The sequence below is a fragment of the Leucopleurus acutus genome (genome assembly GCF_964270905.1).
Source record: "Leucopleurus acutus genome assembly, chromosome: 18".
Taxonomy (NCBI): domain Eukaryota; kingdom Metazoa; phylum Chordata; class Mammalia; order Artiodactyla; family Delphinidae; genus Leucopleurus; species Leucopleurus acutus.
This window is the reverse complement of record NC_139160.1, coordinates 8796532-8820970: the sequence shown is the minus strand read 5'-3', so window position 1 is coordinate 8820970 and position 24439 is coordinate 8796532. Positions and strand designations below refer to the sequence as shown.

General features: G+C 40.5%; 1 protein-coding gene across 4 annotated transcripts; it reads left to right on the top strand.

Annotated features, from left to right (window-relative positions):
* The first annotated feature begins 263 nt into the window (after positions 1–263).
* On the top strand, positions 264–24422 carry N4BP2L1 (NEDD4 binding protein 2 like 1). Of its 4 annotated transcripts, none has more exons than XM_082859746.1 (5): positions 264–509; positions 18051–18178; positions 18488–18576; positions 20598–20666; positions 21668–21845. In XM_082859746.1, exons 1-5 carry the CDS (start codon positions 334–336, stop codon positions 21722–21724), a joined length of 519 nt encoding a protein of 172 aa, XP_082715872.1. In that variant the 5' UTR covers positions 264–333; the 3' UTR covers positions 21725–21845. The 4 variants fall into 4 exon arrangements, with proteins under 4 accessions (XP_082715872.1, XP_082715873.1, XP_082715874.1 ...); XM_082859745.1 differs by lacking the exon at positions 20598–20666 and adding an exon at positions 20472–20548 and having other exon boundaries at positions 267–509; positions 21668–24422; XM_082859747.1 differs by lacking the exon at positions 18488–18576 and having other exon boundaries at positions 18051–18204.
* The last annotated feature ends 17 nt before the right edge of the window (positions 24423–24439 follow it).

The following is a 24439-nucleotide window of genomic DNA, read 5'->3' as shown; positions in this document are numbered from 1 at the left end:
GGGGAAGTGTCCAGTGTCCCACCCGGTGGGCCTCTCCCCCCAGGGCAAAGGGCACCCGGAAGCGTGGGGGGGCGGGGAGGCAGTGGGGGAGCGGGGCGGGGGTCGCGTTGCCCAGGTTTTCCCGGCTGTCAGTCTCCCAGCGTCCCCAGCTTTCCAGGTAGGGACGACCCCTCCCACGCAGCGCAGTTCGGGCGGGTGGGAAGGAGGGGCTGGGCTCCGAGCGCCCGCCCCTCCATCTATCACATGGCCGGAGAGCCACAAAAACAACAGCTTTGGCCAAGACCGTGACTTCAGGAAGGGGAAAGCAGTGTTCTCGCAGCCAGCCCCCACCCCATGGAGGAGAGTTTTCTTGAATCCTTTGGGAGGCTGAGCCTCCGGCAGCAGCAGCAGCCGCCTCGGCCGCCCGCCCCGCCGCCCCCGCGTGGGACACCTCCGCGCCGCCACAGCTTTCGGAAACACCTCTACCTCCTGCGAGGCCTCCCGGGCTCGGGGAAAACTACGCTGGCCAGGTAATGACGCGTCCGGGCGCCGCGCGCGGACCCAGCCGAGCCAGCCCCTTGCCCGGCCCCGGCCCGAGACTGCCGGGGGGAAGCCGGGCCGCCCGGTGCCAGCCGGGCCGCGGGCTCGAGACGCGGGTGGCCCGTCCCGTTGGTTTCCATGCTGCACCCTCGCAGGAGGACGGCTGTCAGCACTGCGCCTGGCGCGAGCCCCAGATGGCACCGGCCCCCGCACGGCCCCTGCGCCAGCCGGGCGGGTAGCCTTCGCCCGGAGCCTCGCAGCGCGGGGTCGGGGGCCCGCGGGCAGTCTTCTTCAGGAAAGCCCGATGGCGACTGCAGAGGAAACCACCGGGCCTCCCGCTGGCACGCAGGCACCCGCCACGGTGCGGCAACAGGCGTTTTAAACCTGAGCGGAGAAGTGGGGGCCCAGGGGCAGGGGCTGGGACCCGGGCGCGCGGCCGCGTAGAAAATCTGGCGGAGGGAGGCAGCCCTGCGTGTGCTTTGGTGGCTGCGAAGGGGCACAGGTGCCCGGGGGAGGGGGTCGCGCGGCCGCTGGAGGCCGTCATTGACACAGCTTCGCAACGGGAGCCCAAATTGGTTTACTCGCTAGGTGCGCCAGCGGCCCCCGTACCGGGTCAGCGTGAATTGCACGGCCTCGTTGCTGGGGCCACGTTGCTAGGCCCGCCGCTCCAGCCTCAGCTCCCTCCACTCTGTCCTGCGCCTGATGTTCCTGCAGCGCTGAACTGTTTCTCTCCTTGCCTTTGCTGGCGCTGCCCCGCGTGCCTGGTTTGCTTGCCCGGCTTGCCTTCTACCGCCCTCTCCCCTACTGATTCCACCAGCCCTTGACGACTCAGGCTTATTAATCCTCGCCCTCCGGGCTCCCCCGCTTCCTGTTTACACCTCTGTGGCTGCGCTTGGTTTTGCACATGGTTTCGTTTATCCTTCTGTAAGTTTCTTGAAGGTAGGGGCCGTATCTTACCCTGCAAAGCACAATGTCTGGCAGTAGTATGTGTTCAATAGAAGTGGTCCCTTGCCCTCAAAGAGCTTTCCATCTCACCAGAGAGGTAAGGCTAGCTGTAGAACCATGGGACTGGCCACAGAACTGTGGAACCACCGAAGAAGAATCAAGGTCGTAGCACACATTGAGAAGCGGATTTGAATGGTACACAAAGACCGTGGGAGGAGGGTCTGGGTTCTTTAGGGTCAGGGAACTGTGACAGCCCTGGTGTTGTGCTGCCAGTTTTAGTTAGGATTCCTGGTTGATTTGTGGAGTAGAAGCCTTTAGCAAAACTATATTGCTACATTTTCACAGATTCAAGAGATGGGCGACTTCCAAAGGGCCATTGGTACCCTTTTCTAAGAAACACGCACATTTCAATAGGCCTTCTCTCTGGCTTGGTAGAGAATGGGGGAGCCTGCCTAGAACCCAGCAGAACTTGGTTATTTTATGACACAGTCATGGTGGGTACATCTGTTACCAACAAGGTATCTTCTGAAATCAAATCCCGATCAGTTTTACTTCGGCTTTGCTGGTCTGTGGCCTATCACACACTGTCCGAGAAGGCAGTAAACATCTTTGGCCAGATTTTGTTTATAATTAAAGAAGGGAAGTAATATGGTGAGTGGAAGGTGCACAGAATTGAACAGCAGAAGCCGTGAGTTTGGGACCTCACTTTCCTCATCTCTAAAGCGAGTGGATTGGCCTGGGTAGTCTTTAAGGTCCCTTCTGGCTCTAACATTCTACACTTTTAGGATTTTAATTCCTGGTTGACATTTGGCTAAGCGGAGGACACCGGATGAGAGACCAGCTTATTAAAGAACATCTCTCTAGGGACGACTGGTGTGAGCACTTCCCTGGGAGTCTGAAGATTGTGCCTTTAGATTCTCTTCATCACAAAGTAGTTGGTGACTTTGGGCAATCACCTGCCTTTAATTCTTTCTACTTTCCTTTACATGTGAATACTGAGAAGGAATTAGATGATTTACTGAAGATCTTTCTAGCTCTTAATTTCTAGTTGTCAGACTTAAAAATGTTTTGCTAATAATGGCTAGGTAGGGAGCTCTGACCTTTGAGTCAATTTATGGCTTCTTCTTTTTTTCTTTCTTTGCCTGTGCCCCACGGCTTGTGGGATCTTAGTTCCCCAACCAGGGATTGAACCCGCACCCCCTGCACTGGAAGTGCGGAGTCTTAACCACTGGACTGCCAGGGAGGTCCAAGCTCTGCCACTGACTCGATATGATCTCAACTTCTCTGCACCTCAGTTTCCTTCCCTTTTAAATAGGGCTATCTGCTCTGTCTACTTCAGAGGACTCTTGTGAGGATTAAATGTGTATGAGAGAACTTGTTAAACTTTAAAGTGCTGTATAAATTTTAAGAGGCATTAGTTACTGCCAAAGATGTTGATCAGCAGAGATAATCTTCAAGGTGTTCTTAGGGAGAAGTCTGGCTCTGAAGTGAAGGAGGCAGCTGGGAGTTGACATTGTGAGTTCTCTTGATAGGCTGGGCATTGGCAGTTCTGAGAGCACAGGACTTTGGCCCTGCTTTGGGGTGTGTTGTGCATTTACATGGAAATCAGGAAAGTAGGCAAGGATACAGTCCACAGCTCAGCGAGGAGAGAGGTCTGCAGGGAGGATGCAAGGTGTAGTGGGTGTGACAGGCCATGTCCTTCAAGGAGCTGCCTTCCCCACTTTTTTGTTGGGGGGTCAGGTTGGGGAGAGAAGGAGAATGGCAAATTATTAAAAAATACATGTGTAAGAAAATAGTAAAACTGTAAGCCTATCTTATGTATTTTTGGATTCTGGGAAATTCATATTTTCATTATTCTATGTATTTTCCAAATTTTCCATAATGGACATGTATTTCTTGGATCAGAAAAATAAAAGTTTTTTTTCTATAAAATTTGGAAATCGTTTTTACAAATGCGGGTTCAGCTTTTTTCTGCTTAACTTTTGTTTCTCATTTGATTAAAGAATTAAAAATGTTTTTGAAATTAGAATATGTCTGGTCTTCCAAATCAATGTTATATTTCTATGCTTTTCACCTATATGTTTTCAGTTTGCAGGGACTGGAATGTGGAAACCATCTATTTAAATTCTTTGGACAGGTTAAAAAAAAGCTGTTAGAGTTGTATCTAGTTTAAAATTTTTAAGTACATCAGAGTACTAAAAATTTAGCTTGTCCCTTATATGTGTTTTGTCACCTCTGTTTCATTTAAAAAGCGTTTCAAAAATAGGTTCTTACCATTGACCTGTAAGTCCTGCTTCCAGGAATTCATCCTAAGACAATAACTGGACAAGTGCATGAGGATAGAGGGATGTTCAGCAGAGTTTTTGATGTGATAGAAAAAAATATGAAAAAGAAAAAAATGTGAGCTGACTTAAGTGTACAAAAATAGAGGATTGGCTTATAAGTCATGAGTCATTAGTGAGAACATAGATGTACATTTGACTACAAATAAATACACAAAAATCCCATTTTCTGTTCAAAGAAATGTGTAAAAAGATATTGTTCATAGTGTTAACGCAAGTTAGTGTGCCGGACGCACAGTGAGGCCAAACAAACTGAAACGTTGGAGTTTGGAACAGAGGAAGGTTTATTGGAAGCCCATGCAAAAAGAGGTGGCTCATGCCCTAAAAAGTCCTGAGCTTCCAGAAGGGCTTCGGCAATGCACTTTTAAAAGCCAGGTGGAGGGGGCGGGTCGCAGGGTTTGTGATCAGCTTGCGCACGGTTCTCTGATTGGCTGATGGTGAGGTAGCAGGGTGGTATCACAGGGAGGCCTGGAGCTGTGTGTTTATGGTCATCAAGTAGTTAACGTCTTGCATTTGTTGGAGAGGGGAGTTTTTTACATCTGCAAGACAACTCAGGAAATGTGCGTCAAATACTATTATCTGGATAGTTCAGAGAGGAGCCAAAGCAGAGGATATGGGGGAAGGCCTGTCCCAGGAATGCCTCCATGGGGTCCTGCTAGGTTACAATAGTTGTTGATTTTTAGGCAGTGGGATGGAATATAGACTTTTGCCCCTGAGTTATTTTCTCATTTTTTCTACAACAAATACATATTACTTGTTAACTTTTTAAAGGTGAAAATAACTTTTTAAGTTAGCTGCAAATAGTTTTATTCAGTAACTTGGCTCGGTAGACCTAGGTTGTGTGATGAAGCATTTATTAAATAACCAAGTAAATATGTCATTTTCTATATAAAAAGGCTTTCCTAGGTTTATTCTTGATTGGACATACTAGAAAGCTTTTTTAATCTGTAAGGAGACTGATTTTAATTATTTGGCGCCATTATTTAATATTTTATTAATTAGCATATGAACTAGCATAGGTCACTTAATTGAACACTTCAGGTTCTTCTTCATTAAAATGAAGCTAATATTCCATTAGTAAGTTTATTGTGAGGATTTAAGGTACTGTGGTCAACAAGGATCCTATGCTTATGAATGTGAAAGCACCGCTGAATGTGTGGGCCATATAAATACCAACTATTGTTAATTTTTCACTAGTCAACAATAGTAGTATTTACTGAGTACTTATAAGACTGTTAGCACTTGCTTAGTAAGGTATATACAAAATAAGATTAAGAGAAGGAGCCTACACAAGACCAACAAATGGAAGACAATAACCAGTACACTGCTGTGGGTAAGTAAAGTCTCATGGGGAATAGCCTGTTCTTTGCTGGTGGTGTTCAAGGCCAGGGGAGTCACTGAGCATGGTTAGGAAGATAGGATAATTAGGGAAGAGCTAGTCTCCTCCATGTGGAGATGACCTGGCCTTGAAGACCAGGAGGATGTGACTGCACAAAGGAAGAGGATTACTATCATGAATAAGGAGATGGAGATTGGAAAGAGCTGGATGTTCTAGGCTCATGAGGAGCATGGTTTTACTGCAGTGGGTTGTTTATATTAGTGAGTGTGTTGGTTAGGTAAACCCAGGGCCAGATCATGGAGAATGTTAAAATCTGGATAAAGGAGTACAGGGTTGAGAGAAGAAACAGGATTCCTGTCCTAAGACCCTTTCACTCTCAGCACGTGATCCAGAACTATTTCTTTTTCCACAGCTGAACTGATAAACTCACTTGGATCTGCACTTGTTCTGTCCTCCAACTTCAGTGAAAACATCTGTGGATGTCTGTTTACCTCTGTGCTTTCTTCTGTGCGTGTGTGGACATTTTAACTGCTTTTAAGTGTCCAGTTAACTGGTATTAATTATATGATGTGCAACCATCTCCACTACCTTTTTAAAAAAAATTTTATCACCACAAACAAACTCTGTACCCATTAAGCAATAACTGCTCATCCTCCCGCCCTCGCCTCAGCCTCTGGTAACCTCTGATCTACTTTCTGTCTCCATGTATTTGCCTACTCTAGATACCTCATGTAAGTGGAATCATACAGTATTTGTCCTTTCGTGTCTGGCTTATTTCACTTAGCTTAATGTTTTCAGGCTTCATCCATGTTGTAGCATATGTCAGAACCTCATTACTTCGTGGCTGAATAGCATTCCCTTGCATGGATATACCACTAAATTGTCCTTTTGAAATGAAATGAAATGGCAATAGTATAGTCTTTTTTTTTTTCTTAATGACGTTATTTGAAAAATTAAAAGTTGTCAACCTTATGTCAGTCCCCGGAATGTTTTTGAATCTTTACGTATCAATCAAAGCAAAGTCTGGGGACCACACTCTAGGACATATGTCCTTTGCAATGTGCTAGTTTGTTTTGGCACCATCAAAAACGGTTTGTAACATGGATTCGGTAGGTTCAAAGGATGTTCACTGACAGCTGTCTTTTCTCCTCATTTTTATCTCTGGACAACATGGAATTTTCCGTCAAAAGAAATACCTTTTCATTATTTCTTGGCATTAGAGCTTTCCAAAGAGGTGAAAGGATGCTTTCCTGATGTGATGCAATGATGGGACAGAGATGGGGACAAAGGTATACTTTACAAACAAACACAATTTTTTTAAAAATATGGGAAACAGTGAGAAGAGGGGATTAGTTAACTAAGTAGTGAGTAATTAGACCCCAAAGTGTACTCACTCCACAGTGCACTAAGCCAGCAGGCCTGGACCATGGTGTTTTTAATTATGAGCATAGGGCTCTCATAAATAAAAGCAAGGTCAAAATAGGGAGTTGGCAGTATTCCAAGTCTGTGTGTATGAAAATAGAGTATCAGGCAGGTGACGTCTCAGAGTTTTAGCCACTTAGGTCTACTTGGAGAAGGTACTTTTTATATTTTTAGTAATTTTCCTAAGATGGGTCCTGAATCTCTTCTCCCCATCGCTGAGAATCCTTGCAGTGCCTCTCTTTGGAGGCTGGGATGAATGAGTACTATATGTGCTTCCTATGTTCACAGAGAGTAAGAACACACTCTGCAGTATGTGTTCACAATCACTTACTAGAAAGGTAACACAGGCGAATCCCCACCACCATAGTCCTGGAGCTGTCGGGGTAGTGGAAGAAGACCCTGCTGAATTGGGCAATATAGTGTCGCAGATGTGGTTATGATTAGAGAAGCAGTAGGAATAGAGGAAGAAATGAAAGGGGAAGAATGTTTTCATAGGAAAATCTCAGGAAATGAACAAGAAGTTCCCACAGTGTTCATCTAGTCCAAGCTCAAGACACTAAACTCTGAGAAGTTATATACTTTAAAAAAAAATTTTTATTGAAGTATAGTTGATTTACAATGTTGTGTAATTTCTGTGCAGCAAAGTGACTCAGTTATACATATATATATACACACACACATATATATATATTCTTTTTCAGATTCTTTTCCATTATGGTTTGTCACAGAATATTGAATATGGTTGCCTGTGATATACAGTATGACCTTTTTGTTTATCCATCCTATATATAATAGTTTGCCTCTGCTAATCCTAAACTCCCATTCCTTCCCTCCCCTACCCCCCTCCCCCTTGGCAACCACAAGTCTGTTCTCTATATCTGTGAGTCTGGTTTTGTTTTGTAGATATGTTGATTTGTATTGAATTTTAGATTCCACATATAAGTGATATCACTTGGTATTGGTCTTTCTGACTTACTTTGCTTAGTATGATAATCTCTAGTTGTATTCATATTGCTGCAAATGACATTATTTCAAGAAGTTGTATATCTTGATCAAGTTCATAGCAATGAATTCTCCTTATTTCTAATCAGAGCTTTTTCTTCTGCACCAAAGGAAGAGACTAGTGGGACTAAGGTGGTAAAAGTATAATGAGGTTGGTTTCGATCTACTGTTCATGAAAAAACAGGTAAAGGCCCTATTAAGTGGGCTTAGTTTATTACCTGGATTTCAACTGTCAGGGTAAGGAAGCCACATGTTTTTATTTGTCAGTATTGGTGATATGTTTCTTCTAATACAAAAAAAATTACCGAGAATTGATTTTATTTATTTTTGGCTGCATTTTGAGTCTCCATTGCTGCACGTGGGCTTTCTCTAGTTGTGGTGAGCTGGGGCTACTCTTCATTGCAGTGCGTGGGTTTCTCATTGCAGTGGCTTCTCTTGTTGCGGAGCACGGGCTCTAGGCACACGGGCTTCAGTAGTTGTGGCACACAGGCTCAGTAGTTGTGGCTGGCAGGCTCTAGAGCACAGGCTCAGTAGTTGTGGTGCATGGGCTTAGTTGCTCTGCGGCATGTGGGATCTTCCCAGACCAGGGCTCAAACCCATGTCCCCTGCGTTGGCAGGCGGATTCTCAACCACTGCACCATCAGGGAAGCCCCAATTTTCTTTATTAATGTGGTACCATTGAGGGCCATGGGGAGAGATGAGATTTGGATTTCTAAATAAGTATTCATATTTATCCTGACTATGATGTGTTGGGGAGAGATAGCCAACACTGACCTCCCAGGGTTATCTCATGTTTCTTCCTCATTCACTCACATGACAGGATATTTATAACATAACCCAACTTAGTGCCCAGGTTCCTTCTTGGCATTTTGACGAACTCTTCTCTATATAATGGCAACCGTTCTAGGCCCATTCGGACTCTAGAGGAACCCAGTATGAAATTATTATCATTCCAAGTTACCTAAAGATAGCTAGGTTCTATGAGATTAAGGAAATAGTACGATAAGAGGAAAACTAGTCTCACGTCTGATTGTTCCTTCATAATGCTCTCCGTCGCATTGCAGGCATGGCTTGGGGAGAAGGCTATCTGTTTTGATCAAGGTAAGAGCCTGGGAAAGGGTATGGCAGTAATGGAGACAAAAGAAAGCCCACATTTACTGAGTATTGACTGTATGCAGGCACTATATATGCTAGCTTACTGGATCTTTACAATAATCCTAACATGGAGTGTTTTTATGTTACAGATGAGGACGTTAGGATCAGAGAATCATGCATTTGATTCTGAGATTCAGGATTTCATAATGCACAAAGTGGTCTTACCTTACCAGCGATGTTCATGGACAAAAACATCTACATCCACTTTTGACGATTAAGGAGTCCTGTTGAAGTATTGTATAACTAGAATATTTCAGTGTTCTTTACCCATACTTTTTAAGGTTATGATGAAGAAAAGGGTCTGAAAGGGACCTTCTCTGCCATCCAGAAAGGCCCTCTGGATGGTAGCACCTCTCCAACCTTCTTTGCCCCTTACTTTGACTTTCTTTTCTTTCTTGAACTTAGCACCACTTGGCATATACATACCTGTTTATTATCTATTTCTTTTATGAGAAGGTAAGCTTCATGAGATGTGATGCAAGCTCCATGAGATCAGGGGCTTTATTCTGTTCAGTCCCTAAAAGAAGGCCTGGCACATAGTAGGTCTAAATATTTGATGGATGTGTTAATTCCAGAAACTTCCTAAGAGTTGGTAGCTCAGAATCAGCATGGGTCTTGAGTAAACAACAAAACCAAAAAGGAGATTATTCACAGAAAGAGAAATGTAAAAGAATGCACGAGCTGTTGAGAATAGACAAGAGGGGGAAAAATAAAGAAAAAGAAAAAAAAACTTTAATTCCGTTCATAAGAAACCCATTCCTGTGTTTTACATGTGAAAATGTTTCATGTGCCATCTCCTTCACCCAATAGTTATCCTAAAGAGAGATTTAAAAATAAGTATCGGGCTTCCCTGGTGGCGCAGTGGTTGGGAGTCCGCCTGCCGATACAGGGGACACGGGTTCGAGCCCCGGTCCGGGAAGATACCACATGGCGCGGAGTGGTTGGACCCGTGAGCCATGGCCACTGAGCCTGCGCATCCGGAGCCTGTGCTCCTCAACGGGAGAGGCCACAACAGTGAGAGGCCTGCGTACCGCAAAAAAAAAAAAAAAAAAAAAGTATCAAAGATACAGCTGTTTTCCCATTTAAACAGCAGTCAAAAAAGAGCCCAGAGTGACAGTTTTCCTGTCTGGCCACTGTTCTGTTGTCTGTAACTGCTTTATGACATTTTGGGAAAACACAGCTAAAAACAAGTTAGTGCTGAGGTGGGTGTGCTTCTGATTCCTTCTCCTCTTCAGAGCATGGCTGAGTTGAAAACATAAAACATAGCCTGTGGCATTGCTGGATTCTCTGGAAGGGTGCTGTTCGCATTCAAGATACTGAAAGGAATTTCTCCTAGAAACTGCAGTGGAGCCACACTGGCACATGAGGGCTAACTGTTAGTCTGGTTTTGGATCTCACAAACATGCCCTACTTTGGAGGTGTGAGGAGTGAGGGCAAGAGTGAGCGTAGGACAGCCTGGGAACTCTTCACTGGAGCCCCCTTAGCCACTGTGGCTTGATGGTATCCATGGTGCTGGTGATGGTTGAGCTCCATCTCTCCAAGGGCAGGGCTCAGCCTTGGCATGGTGGTTGGCAGCACCGAGAAGGGCAGGCCACACCGGGCTTCAGGGGAGACTAGCCTGAGATGTTTACAGACATGTCTCCCTCCCCATTCTCCTCAGGTTGTTGGGTCACTGAATCTGTTTCCTGCCTCCCAGCTTAAAGTCCTTGAGAATTCCAGTAACATCTAGAGGGAGTGCTGGAATCTAAGAATTCTCTCTCCCAGTCCTCTTTGGGGGTAAATCTGAAGTTTGGGTAAAATTCTCAACATGTAAAGATGAGTAAATAGAAATTCTCCTCACACAGTTTGGGACCCTATACAAAGTTTACATAATTAAGACAACAGAGCCTAACATTCAAGAACCATTCATACAGTTACCAAATATTTATTATCTCTCATGTACCTGGCATTCTTCTAGATGCTTAGAATAGAACGGTGAACAAAAGAAACAAAAATCCCTGCCTTCATGGAACATATATTCTATCAGAGAGAAAAATTTTTTTCTGAAGGAAAGAAGGAAATTTTAAATAACATCTGCTCTGCTCTGTTCTTTCAAAAAACAAACAAAAAGGATTTAATAGCTATTCCACTTGGAGTATATACCCTCAGGAGACATTGTACATATGCACAAGGAGATTGGCACAGTGATGTTCACGAAAAGTTGTTCATGATAGAGAAAATTGCAAACAACCTCAATGTCACTAGAGAAAAGGATAAATGTGGTTTGTTTATTTTATAGCACTCAATCACAGTGGTTTAGTGTATAGCTCTGAGGCCAGAAGCCTGGGTTTTAATCCAGCTGTACCACTCTCTCATCTTTTTTTTTTCCGCCAGCTTTATTGAGGTGTAATCAACACATTGTGTAAGTTTAAGGTGTACAATATGTTGATTTGATACATTTCTTTATTGAAAAGTGGTTACTACCGGACTTACCTGGTGGCGCAGTGGTTAAGAATCCACCTGCCAATACAGGGGACACAGGTTCGAGCCCTGGTTTGGGAAGATCCCACGTGCCGCAGAGCAACTAAGCCTGTGCACCGCAGCTACTGAGCCTGCACTCTAGAGCCCGCGAGGCACAACTATGGAAGCCCGTGCACCTAGAGCCCGTGCTCCGCAACAAGAGAAGCCACCGCAATGAAGAGTAGCCCCCGTTCGCAGCAACTAGAGAAAGCCTGCGCACAGCAACGAAGACCCAACACAGCCAAAAATAAATGAATAAATTAATTTTTTTTAAAAAAAGAAAAATGGTTACCACTGTTGTTAGCCAACGCCTCCATTGTGCCACATAATTACCATTCTTTTTTTGTGATGAGAATAAGATCTACTCTTTAAGCTACTTTCAAGTGTATAATAACAGTATTAACTATAACCACCATGCTGTGCATTAGATCCCCAGAATTTTTTTTTTTTTTTTTTTTTTGCGCTATGCGGGCCTCTCACTGTTGTGGCCTCTCCCGTTGCGGAGCACAGGTTCCGGACGCGCAGGCTCAGCAGCCATGGCTCACGGGCCCAGCCGCTCTGCGGCATGTGGGATCCTCCCAGACCCGGGCATGAACCCGTGTCCCCTGCATCGGCAGGCGGACTCTCAACCACTGCGCCACCAGGGAAGCTCCCGATCCCCAGAATTTATTCATCTGATAATTGGAAGTTTGTACTCTTTGAGCAACATTTCCTCATTTCCCACACCTTCAGCCCCTGGTAACCACCACTATACTCTCTTTCTATGAGTTCAACTTTTTTAGATTCCACATATAAGTGAGATCATACAGTATTTATCTTTCTCTGATTTATTTCACAACATAATGCCATTAAGGTTCATCCATGTTGTCACAAATGGCAGGATTTCCTTCTTTCTCATGGCAGAATAATATTCCATTGTATATATTTACCACATTTATCCATTTGTCTATTGACAGACACTTAGGTTGTTTTCATATCTTGGCTATTGTGAATAATGGTTCAGTGAACATGGGAGTGCAGGTAACTCTTCAAGATCCTGTTTTCATTTTCTCTGGGTATATAACTAAAAGTGGGATTACTGGATTTTATGGTAGTTCTACTTTTAATTTTTTGAGAAACCTCCATTCTGTTTTCCACAGTGGCTGCACTAATTTACATTCCTTCTAACTGTGCACAAGGTTTTCCTTTTCTCCACGTCCTCATCAACACTTTTAATCTCTTGTCTTCCTGATGACAGCCATTCTAACAGGTGTCAGGTGATAGCTCATTGTGGTTTTGATTTGCGTTTCCCTGATGGTTAATGATGTTGAGCACCTTTTTACGTACCTGTTTGCCATTTGTATGTCTTCTTTGGAAAAATGTCTATTCAGATCCTCTGCCCATTTTTAAATTGGATTGTTTGGTTTTTGCTAATGAGTTATATGAGTTATTTATATATTTTGGATATTAATCCCTTATCAGATATATGATTTAGAAATATTTTCTTCCTTTTGGTAGATTGCCTTTTTATTTTGTTGATTGTTTCCTTTGCTGTATAGAAGCTTTTCAGTTTGATGTAGTCTTATTAATTTTTGCTTTTATTGCTTTTGCTTTTTGGTGTAATATCCAAAAAATCATTGCCAAGACCAATGTCAAGGAGATTTTCCCCTATGCTTCCTTCTAGGAGTTTTATGGTTCAGGTCTTATGTTTAAGTCTTTACTCCATTTCAAGTTTTTGTGAGCGGTTTAAGATAGGGGTCCATTTCCATTCTGTCTTAACCACTGCCACATACTAAACTAAAATTTTAGACGGACTGGGTAGTAAAATGTAGTAGAACATGGATGAATATTTACATAATCTTGGGTTGGGAAAGACTTGTAAATGTATTACCAAAGACAGAAAGTAGAAAATAAAAGATGGATACATGTGACTAAGAAAACTTCTAATAACTGAGACTTGTATGTTAGAGTTCATTATAAACAAAATTAAAAAGAAATTGATGTACTTAAGAATTTTACATATTCAAAAAGAAAGCCATAAACCTCCCAATAAGGAGGTTTTATTAGGACATGAAAATGCAGTTCACAAAAGAATATCTCTAAATGACCAGCACGCATAAGAAAAAGTATTTAAACTTGCTGGTAATCAAAGAAGTTGGGGCCAAACTAAATACCTAACCCCACAGAGCATTGGTTAAGTAAATTATGGTACATCCATATGAATAACTATGTCATAATCATTAAAAATAATGGCACAAAGTCGTATTTCATGAGGTAGGAAATAATTGCTGTGGAAATAAGTTTGGTGAAAATAAGTTGGTATTCTCTACATTATGTTTCTGTTTTTATATAACAAAATATCAGATGAGAGAAAAAGAAAAAAATTCTGTCCCCTGGAAAAAGGATCAAAATATTAACAATTATTTTTAAGTGGGGGAATATAGGAACCTCTCCTATTTTGCAGTTTTCTCTTTCAAAATATTTTGCCTTGAATATGTATTACTTTGCTAATAAGAAAGGAAAAGTTGTATTTTTAAGGTTGGTGTAGACAAAGACACAGGAGCCAGCTTGAAGGGGTACCTGCTGGTCAGATTTGGGGCCATTTGCTCATCATAAAGAATAATGATGGTAAGCATTATCAAAAGGGGACAGGGAAAGAGAGCTCTTCCTTACTAGACAATGCCACCTAGTAAATATAGAAGAAATTACATGGGATAATCAGTATTTGCAATTCCCAATGTAATAACTGATTTGGCAGTGATCGGCAATGAATGTAAAGATCGTTGAGGGAAAGGTTGTTGGGGAACAGGATATACGTGGAGTCTCGTGTTTCACACCCCCTGCCCACCAGCATTACATTACAAGGGAAGCAGTGCACCTTTACAGTGGAGAGATCTAGCTGACAGCACCTTTTAGCCAAGTGGTCAAACTTAGCACAATGGTACAAATGGTCATTATGTGCAATCAGAAGTACACAAACATCACCTCTGTACGTTCCTTCTAAAAATGTTTAACCTGGATCTAATTATGAGGAAACAATCATGCAAACCCAGAATGTGGGGCAGTCTCAAGCCAACCGACTAGACTTTTCAAAAAGGGAAACCAAAGAAGGCATGACAGTTCTAGATTAAAAGACACCAAAGAGACATAATAACCAAATGCAGTACTTGAACCTATGAAAGATATTATTGGTACCATGAAGGAAATTTTAAAATTTTAAAATAAAAAGATCTATTAACATTAGCTATTATAAATAGCTATAATGTAAAATTACAATGTAAATTAATACACTTATAATTTATTTATAGTATATATTTATAATATTTGGTATAATTTATAATTATAATAAAGTAATGTAAATTAATGTTATTTTTAAGATGTGATATAATTATGTAGAATGTTCTTATTTATAGAAGATACTTGACAAAGCATTTAGGAACAAAGTATCATGATGTCTGCAACTTTTAAATGGTACATCAAAAATACATATGCGAGAGATGTAAAATAAATGAGGCAAAATGTTAACAACTGTAGGTGAAGGGTAAGGAGTGTTCATAGTATTATTCCTTCAACTCATTTCTATAGGTTTGAACCTTTTCTACATATAAAAGGTTGGGGGGGGGGAAGTTCAGGTGGCAATAAAAAGGAGAGGGCAAGTATGGAATAAATGAGACAAGGGACGTGGTAGCCCAGTACAGTGTATGGATCTTGTTTAGCTCTTGATTCACACAAACCAATTATAGTAATATGTTTATGAGAAAATCAGGGAAATCTGAACGCTGATGCGGTATTTGCTGAAATGAAGTATGAAGCAGATGGAACAAAACTGGCCATATGATGATAATTGTTAAAGCTGGACGATGGGTACGTGGGGAATGATTATATTATTCTGCCTACTTTTGCATGTTGGAAAATTTCCATAATAAAAAGTTAGGGGTACAACTCAAAATTACATACTAATGTTGGACTTTTGTCAGTGAGTGGGGAGTAACTAATAGATATCTAAATATATTCCCATGGTTCTCTATTATTAAATAAAAGAATGATGTAAGTTGTGAAATCAAGATTAGAGCCTTGAGTTTCTCTTCACAGTAGTGCTTTCAAGTGAATTTGGGGGGAGCTGTGGAGGTGAAAATTATGTGGATGTAATTGTCTTTCTATTTTTTTCCCTTTTATTTTCATTCTCTCAATTTCCCTAATGCATGAGGCTCCTGACCACCATAAAGCAAGCTAGAGCTGGGGCATTATCCTCATCACTTCTGAAGCTGATGGAATGGTATTTATTGCTTCCACTTAAGTTTGAGACTCTCAGGATTGTCTATTTAATCAGTTTTTCATTTAGCTAGGAGAGCTTTTATTGTCTTGCATATTCAAGATGTACCATGACTGCCAGTGCTAATTTAACATTCAGGTGAAGATAAAACAAGTTTTCGAAGGAATGATCATTCAGTAAGATCATGAAGACCGCTTTTTCTTCCTCCCTTGGCCACACATTCCATCCGAGTTGTAAAGGTGAAAAATACTCGTATTTTTGCCTTCCTGTTTGTTAGGAGGACCATGTAGGCTACAGTGGAAAACATGAGTAGATACGGCTATGTCTATGAAAAGAAAAACTCAACTCTGAAGATGGCAAACAAAACCTATAAGTGGCAGACTTAATAGGAAAACAAATGAAACCAGATTTAGAAGGGATATCAAAAAAAAAAGTCCTGGAACTAATATCCAGAGTTGCTTAACATAGTACACAAAAGATAAGGAAGATAAGTTACACAGTATTATTTAAACTCTGAATGAAGCCTTCATGATTTAGACTAGATAATATTGATGAAAATAATTTAAAAACTGTAAAGCATTTACAAATATAAAATACACACACCTGAAAATGCAGTTAGTGTTGCCCTTAGATTTTCTTCTAAGGTGTCTTTATAATAATTGTTCTCATGGAGGTAAAGTTTGGATCTATGATTTGGGCTTTTCAGTTTGAGTGTCTTTAAAATCAAAAAGACATTTACAAGGAAACTATGCGAATTTGTTTCATCAGATCTTTATACTTTTCTTTCATGTCAGTTTCTGTATCTGTGGTGGATTTAAAATGGCCACATTTTCTTCACCACCTCTCCCATTATGTACACACTCCAATGTACTTTACTATGATGGCATGTAAACAGTCTTAGTTGGAAAATTTGACTTCATTTGTTTTCATTATTAATAAAATAACATACCTCACATTTGTAAAGTGCCTTACCTCTTGGAAAATGTTTTCCCATACCTAATCTCAGTTGAGCCTTACTAGAAGCTCTGTTTAATAGGTAGTGATTATTATACAAGTTTTCAGTCAGGAAAACAGAAGCTTAGAGAGAGAGATCACATGACTGAGTAGTCAAGAATTGAACCCAAGTGTTTCAACCCAAGCGCTTCGTTATCTGTGGTTTCAGTGCCTTGCGTTCTTTCCTGATTAAAGAGAATTCTTCTTGATGGGGAAGAACAAACAGTTGAATAGTTCTGTTTCCTCTTTACATTTCCTGCCCTTGTCACCCTCCAACATTTTTTTCCTCCAACTTTTAAATATCTTTTTATTCTGAGCATGGCCATTTTGTTATGTACTCTATTTGCCTGGTGAATTTGTTTGATGTTAGAATTATGCTGGTGAGTGCTGCAGGGAGAAGAGAAATAAACATACATTCATTGTGTCAGGTGCTGCGCGAGGCGCTTCCTCAAGTTATTAAGTCATCATCCTAACTTAGCGAGATAGGTGACATTATCCACAGTTTTTACAGATGAAGAAAAGAGGCTCAGAGATTTACCCAGTTACCTATCTAGCATAATAGCCATCTTCTCCCCAGAAAAGTCTGAATAAGGATTTCTAGTGGGAACATCTTCTCTGTGAAGTTTTGGGGGTTTTTTGTTTTTGTTTTTTGCGGTACGCGAGCCTCTCACCGCTGTGGCCTCCCCCGTCGCGGAGCACAGGCTCCGGACGCGCAGGCCCAGCAGCCATGGCCCACGGGCCCAACCGCCCCGCGGCACGTGGGATACCCCCGGACCGGGGCACGAACCTGCGTCCCCCGCATCGGCAGGCGGACTCCCAACCACTGCGCCACCAGGGAAGCCCTGTGCAGTTTTTTTTGTGCAGAATTTAATGTGTTTTTTTGGGTTTTTTTGCTTTAAAGGGGGAACTCCATGATGGTTTTTCTTTTTTCTGTGATATTTTCATATTTAGAGAGAGTGATAGAGGTTTAGGAAGGCATGGGGAATGTTGGAATCTGCCTCTTTTCTTCTCCTGCTGTGGCTTTAAAATTCGGTTTAGGTCACTGCTAAAATGTTACCTAACAGAGGTAGCACACACATCACGTCACTTTAATCTACATTTCATACCTCAGCAAGAACCAATATCTCAGATGGGTCCTTATGGAGAACAGATCTCCAAGGCGAGGGGACCCAGGACAGGTGAGGGGATGCAGGAAGGGGCTGCAGCATGAGGGTGTGGGCAGTGGTGCATCACAGAGGAATGGAAGTAAGGGCTGTGCCCACAAGGAATGACTCTTGTCACACCCGCAGCGTAGCCTCCACAGGTTCATCTGGAGTCACTCCTGGTTGCTGCTAAAGTCAGTGGTGGTGACCAGCACTTCCTAGTTTCAAGAGCTGGGCACCACCCACAGTCCCGTCAGCCTTCTCCTTCCCCCTACGAAAGAGTGATACCTTCTAGAGAGAACAAGCATCTCATGTTTTTGATATTCAACAACTCAAACCTGGTGGTCTCATAAACTGCTAAATGTTGGAGATGGAAGGAAATGATTTATATTATGAAAATGCATGGTCATAAAATAATCTCTTACTTCCCCACTTTACAGACAATTGCAACACGACTTTCCCAGGGCCCTGATTTTCAGCACGGATGATTTTTTCTTCAGGGAAGATGGTGCCTATGAATTCAATCCTGACTTCCTGGAGGAAGCTCATGAATGGAACCAGAAAAGAGGTGACAAATTCCTTTCCACACCCCTGGTAAATCCTGTTGTGCACATAGATTGTAGATACTGCAAAATGAAAAAGGTTTATGGAAGGAGCTTAATCTAAAGTTCTGCCATTTTTTCCCCCAAACAGAATGCCAGAGTGTAACCTCCCTAGATTCCAGGAAAAATAAAATTATTGATAGTGGGTTCTGAAATAGGTGGTATTAAAGTTGTATAATGAGCACATCCTGTAATAAAAATAACAAAATATGGAGTACGCTCACCCTTCTCTGATTGTTGCTTGTTGTTCACTGTTATATAACATTGTGTTGCAGCAAGAAAAGCAATGAGGAATGGCATATCCCCCATTATTATTGATAATACCAACCTCCACGCCTGGGAAATGAAGCCCTATGCAGTCATGGTAGGAAGAAGTATCATTGTGAATTTTCAGTTATGGACATTTTGTGAGAAAGTTGAAACATTTGTTCTTTCTTCTTTTTCTGATCTTCCACGATCTCATATTCATTAATAGTTGTTCTCTCAGGGAGCAGGTAAAGAGGTTTTAGTGTTTCTCTGCTGTTCAATGGCTGAAATTTACTGAGATGCTAATACCACCTCAGGGTACATTTTTAAAATAGTCCTTGGTCTGAATTCTTGACAGCATTTCTGTCTTGATTGTTTTCCTAAGGGAAGGCATACATAGGAGCATCTGCTGAAATCTGCCAAGAAATGTTGGACTAGATGATGCCACCAGCAGAGTTGTAGATGATGTTCATAGCACACACTTCTGTCTTTGCCACGCTGGGGACTTCAGTACTATGTAGTGCTGCTGCATGGAAGTTCTAGGGCAATGAAATTTTTAGTTTAAAAACAGATTAACACTGTAACCCTATTAAGATACTAGAATACAAATATAAATACACATATAAAGGTAACAACTCAGCTGCCTACTGTCAGAACAACAGATGAATAAAGCAATATGCACATTTTTCTTTATTTTTGAAATACGTCTGATCTGTTTTAAGACACATTTCATCTTTTGTGCTAATAAGTTTTCATTCCTTACTGAGTGTAGAAAACAGAAAAGATCCAGAAACATACAGGGGCAGGATGAAGACAGCTGAGTATTCTCCCTACTTGGCTAATTGTAAAGTGAATATCTCTATAACTGGGCTCATGGCAGTCTATTTTTAAGCCTCTTTTTACATTTCGGGCAAAGTAGCTTACATACAGGTATGCTTTTCTCTAACTGTACTTTCATCAGTTTTATTTAGGCCCAGACTGTGGGACTTTGGTGAATGTAGGAAAAATTAGCATCAACTTTGTGGTTACTTCAGTTCACGGATCGAGCATCCACTTGGGAGAGAAATGAATAGGGACGTGAAGAGTCACGTTAATTAAGGCACAACTAAGAACCAAGAGTCGGGTTAACTGAGAGTGGCTTAAGGGAAGTCATTTTACTTTTTATTTTCTAATTTCTAGACATGCACAATCTTTTCCAGACATCCACAGCTATTAGTAGGACCCAGAAATTAAATATTTTCCACCTATGATATCTGATATCCTTCCCAAATTAGAAGTGTCCATCTAAAGAATGCAGAGGAAAGCTGCTTACTTAGTTCTTTTCATTTTGTATTTTATAACACAATAAAAAAATAGTGATAATAGAAAGTTCAGTTTGAGATTTAAAAAAAGTAGTGGTCAATTTATGAATGTAAACAATGTTTGATGTTTCTAATGGAAATGGTAATAATTTTCTAAACTCAAGGAAATGGGGCACAGTGAATTGAGCCAAACTATATTGCATAGCAGGGAGAGCTACTTTTGGAGGGAAGAATATGTAAAGGTTGTGGAAACCACTTTTGTTTCCCAAGCTCTGTGCCTATGGCACTCTCACTTTCTAAACCAAGGTATGAGGAATAGACCAAGGCAGCAGTTTGACAGCAGTGAGTCTATGATAGTCACATAGGGACTTTGAGAAGCCATTGGAGTTCATTCCTCATTCCTGTGGACAGGGCATTTAAAAGTAGTTCAGCTATCTATTTTTGAAATGTTCAAAACAAAGAACCTTTGTAATTTTCCGTCATGGTAAATAGAATTATTCACAGTTTATCATTGGGAACCGTAATATAATCTGAGAGTGGCTAAGTATGGAAATGTACCAACTGTATTTGTTAACATAAACTAAGGCATTGGATTACTGGTTAAACAAAAGGAATTTTAGAAAAGATTTATAGTAAATGTTAAATGGCAGCATAAACATTCCCAAACATACGTACCATGTCTTCAATGTTTTATGTACTTTTGAAAAATCAGGCACTTGAAAATAACTATGAAGTTATATTCCGAGAACCTGACACTCGCTGGAAATTCAACGTTCAAGAGTTAGCAAGGTACTTCTTTGTTTTTCTAGTTCCTCATTGTGTATCCTGCTATTTTCAGGTATATCAGACCGAACAAAAGAATCTTTTCAGGCTGGAAATGGACATGGTAGTTTTCAGGCCAGAAATGGTAATTCTTGGAAATTGATAACTTTGGAATTATTAATGTGAAAGACTTTAGTTTGGGGTCAGTTTTCTAATATAATGCTAAATGCTAAATCTTGGCTTGGACTTGGTCCTTGAAAAGGACACATTTAACATTCTGCTAAAATGCTTCATTAATGAACATTTAAAAGCACTTTCCTCTGCATGGGATTGCACTTGTGAGTGATGTTTTTGCACTTAGGCTAAACAGATCTTTAGATGTTGAACAGTCTGTGGTTCATTTATGGTCTAAATGCTGCTTCTAGTTTGTAAAGCAGTAAATGTCCAAATAATACTAACTTGTTGACTGAATGCATGGGTTCTGATATTCATTATCTGTGCTATTTGATAACATCAGTGATTTAAAGTAACCAGTGAGATCAGAATTTACTTTTTAGGAATAAGTCTAGTTCATCTTATGGTTATAAGCAGATAGTGTTTCCAGAAGGATCTGTGGACCACCCCCATCAGAATCACCTGAGTGGTTGTTAAAGTCCTAGTTCATGGACCCCATTCCATAGATGGAATCTCTGGTAATTACATTTCAAACTACATCCCCAATTGATTCTCATGCCCACTAGAATTGAAGAATATTGTTTTTATAAGGATCTAGAAGTATCTAGGACTGATATAATTGATTATAGATATATGCATGACAAATTGGCAAATACATAATAAAAAGATCTCACGGTGCTTTTTTATGTTTTGAAGCACAGAATTGAGATTTCCAGAAACAAAGCACTTTTGAAGCTTTAGCTCTTTGCTAGCCTCAGGGTAGTTTGGGAGTGTGCAGGGCAGCAGGAAAAACAGGAGTTGAGCCTGAAAGATAACGGCTTAACACGATGTTTTGCTTTTGTCAGAGGTCCATCCTGAGAATAGGGAGTGCATATCTATGTAATAATATAGGACTTGTAAAATACAAGAATTTATATCATTTTGATATGCTGCCTTAACTAACCAGTTTCATTTTTTTTTTTCCCCACGCAGAAGAAACATTCATGGAGTCCCAAGAGAGAAAATACACCGAATGAAAGAACGGTATGAACATGATGTTACCTTTTACAGTGTGCTGCATGCCGAAAAACCAAGCAGAGCGAACAGAAACCAGGACAGGAATAATGCATCTCCTTCCGACGGTGCAGGGTACTGGAACACCTGCGCAGAGTTCCCAAACCGGAGGGCTCATGGCGGCTTCACTAATGAGAGCTCCTTTAACAGAAGGGGTGGTTGTCACCATGGGTATTAGAGATCTCTCTTACAGGCATTCAAAATTTTCCTAAATCAGTTTTTACTTCAATTTTTGGTATTTATTCTTCGTTCAGTTGTAGTCAGAGCTCTAATTCCACTGTAAATAGTCAAACCTGAAAGTTTTTTAGCAGAAGTCATTACATTCCTCTTCAACAGGCATTTGTTAAAGTGATCCTATATGCATGGTCTGATGCTGAGAATTCTGCTGATTTGATTAAACAAAGTCCCTTTCTCTAGAGAAAGAATTACTTTAAAACTGAAACCTGAGAACATACTCAAGAACATAATCAGCCACATAGGCTCATTAATGAACTAAAGTGTTTATAATATAAAGCTTCAGAACCACTTTCTCTGAAGTAATCTATTTTTTCAGGAAATTCATCTCCATCAGGAAAGTTGGAAAGGTGAGGGAGAAGTAGGAGGCAGGAAAAATTTTAGTGCCATTGCTACTTTGACCATCCATGTATCCAAAAATGTGAGATGTGTGGCTATAATGATGATATTGATTTTCCTTTAAAATGAATATGCCAGAAAGTACACACCTAAGGGAATATTGTCCTTCAAAGCAGACACCTTGGGAAAGTATTCCTTTATTTTAGCAATGTATCATTGTTAGAAGTGTCTGTTAAAATCTTTCTTAATAGCTATACAAGCCACTTAGGAAAATCAGTATCATTATTTAAAGTCATATCTTGTGTTTTAACTACCACTTTATTGAACAGGGTTAAACCTGAATAACTTTTGGCTGTTGAGCTAATAGTGTAAATAAAACAAGCCTGCCTTTATAAAACAATAATTTTTAAGAGGAATAATTAAGCAGTTTTTAAAATTATGCCTATAAACATGTCTAATCGGTTGGCAGCTCCTAAGTTTTGGGAGTACAAGGAATGAAGCATCCCAGGCTGTAGATTATGTGGAGTTATGGAAAAGTCATGCTCGCCTTAAGAGGAGCAATCTCAGTGTTTTATGTGGTATTAAGACGAAGTTCTACCACAACTCTTATACTAATAGTGAATTTATGAATCCAAATTAAATCTTAAAAGGTTGGAATCAGATTAATTTGGTGTGAGACCACAGATACGACCATGTAGGATGTATGCTTTATTTCTTGTTGGCCAACAGCTTCTTTCTAATGTTTTGTGAAGTATTAAGTGTTCTATATAATGGTGCTTTTACGGTTATTAAAAATTATATATGGTATTGCTTTATATGGATTTGTCATTGAATCTAATATTTTTTTGGTTTAAGTACATAAAAAACTTAATTACAGAAATTCCACAGAATTTTACCATATTGAGAACGAATTTTTCTATATTATAACCTTATTTACCAGTCTTCTTTAATGAATAGGAGACATAAAGGTAAAGACAAAAGCAACCTTATATTTTACTATTATTTGATCTCTACACATTAGAAAGACTATATTACTTTCATATTCCATTTCTAGTACATTGAAATCTAGTGAACATCTTGATGACTACCAGCAATGTAACTAATTTTTTCTTCATTAACATTTTAAAAATTGGTGTCTCCTTTGAGTAGCGAAGTTTGGTCAACAAAACTAAAATTTAGTAAATCTGAATGAATCTAAGGTATAGTTTTGGCTAAATTCTGTGTATTCAAGATCAACACATAATAATCTTCTAATAATAATGATAATCCACGTAACAGTACCCCTGTTTTCCAGGCCCAGGTGGTCCTGGGTATCCTAGTCAATGTGGTCACTGCAGAACTAGGTCAATCTGGATGGCTTGACTCATTTAGGAAAGCAGAGGCGATAAGTGTCGGAGAGCCCAGATGGGAATTCCTTTCCTTGATTCCGTAGGAGCAGTCTAAAGGATCAGATTTCAAGCCCTCCTGTTTTACTTCTCTCTGCTTAGGGTTTCTGGTTCACCTGGGCTGGGCTGCTTTGGAGAAGTAGTCCCAGGTTATAGATCCAGAGCTCTTAAAGAGCTCAGAATAGTTTCCCGGTATATTTGCCTGATTCGAACATAAAAATCATTGATTAAATGCCGCCAACTGTATTTATCCCACCCAGAAGTGATCTGTTTTTTCTTTCAATGCCCATGGCTCCTGATTTATATAATTTTTTGAACATTCAACACTGACTTGTTTTGTGTATTAACATGTGCATCACTCACAGAGCTGGCATAGTGCTTTGTATACACAACAGGCTCTCATTAAGTGATTGATTGTTGAATAAGTAACACAAATTGCTTTCACCATTTATCACGCAGTATACATTGTTGACTTTGTAATCATTAAATTGTCACTTTTGGGGGGATAATATCCACATATACTCAAGCTTCACATTTTGCTTACATAGCTTGGCTATATTATTTACAATTTATAAAAAAGAGTGTGCATTAGATGTCTCCATAATGGGTAGTCTAAATGGTAATGAAGAATGAAGGAGGTTATAGCTTAAATTTTTCCAAGAATCAAAAAAAAAAAAAAACAAAAAAGGCTAAATTCGTTAATTCTTTCTTTTCATCTGAGACTCAAGTTTTA

Coding starts and splice junctions, on each gene's coding strand:
- N4BP2L1 (XM_082859745.1), top strand. CDS start 334: ATGGAGGAGAGTTTTCTTGAATCCTTTGGGAGGCTGAGCCTCCGGCAG. Junction 510..18,050: donor GGGAAAACTACGCTGGCCAG/GTAATGACGCGT, acceptor CCCACTTTACAG/ACAATTGCAACACGACTTTC. Junction 20,549..21,667: donor AACGTTCAAGAGTTAGCAAG/GTACTTCTTTGT, acceptor TTCCCCACGCAG/AAGAAACATTCATGGAGTCC.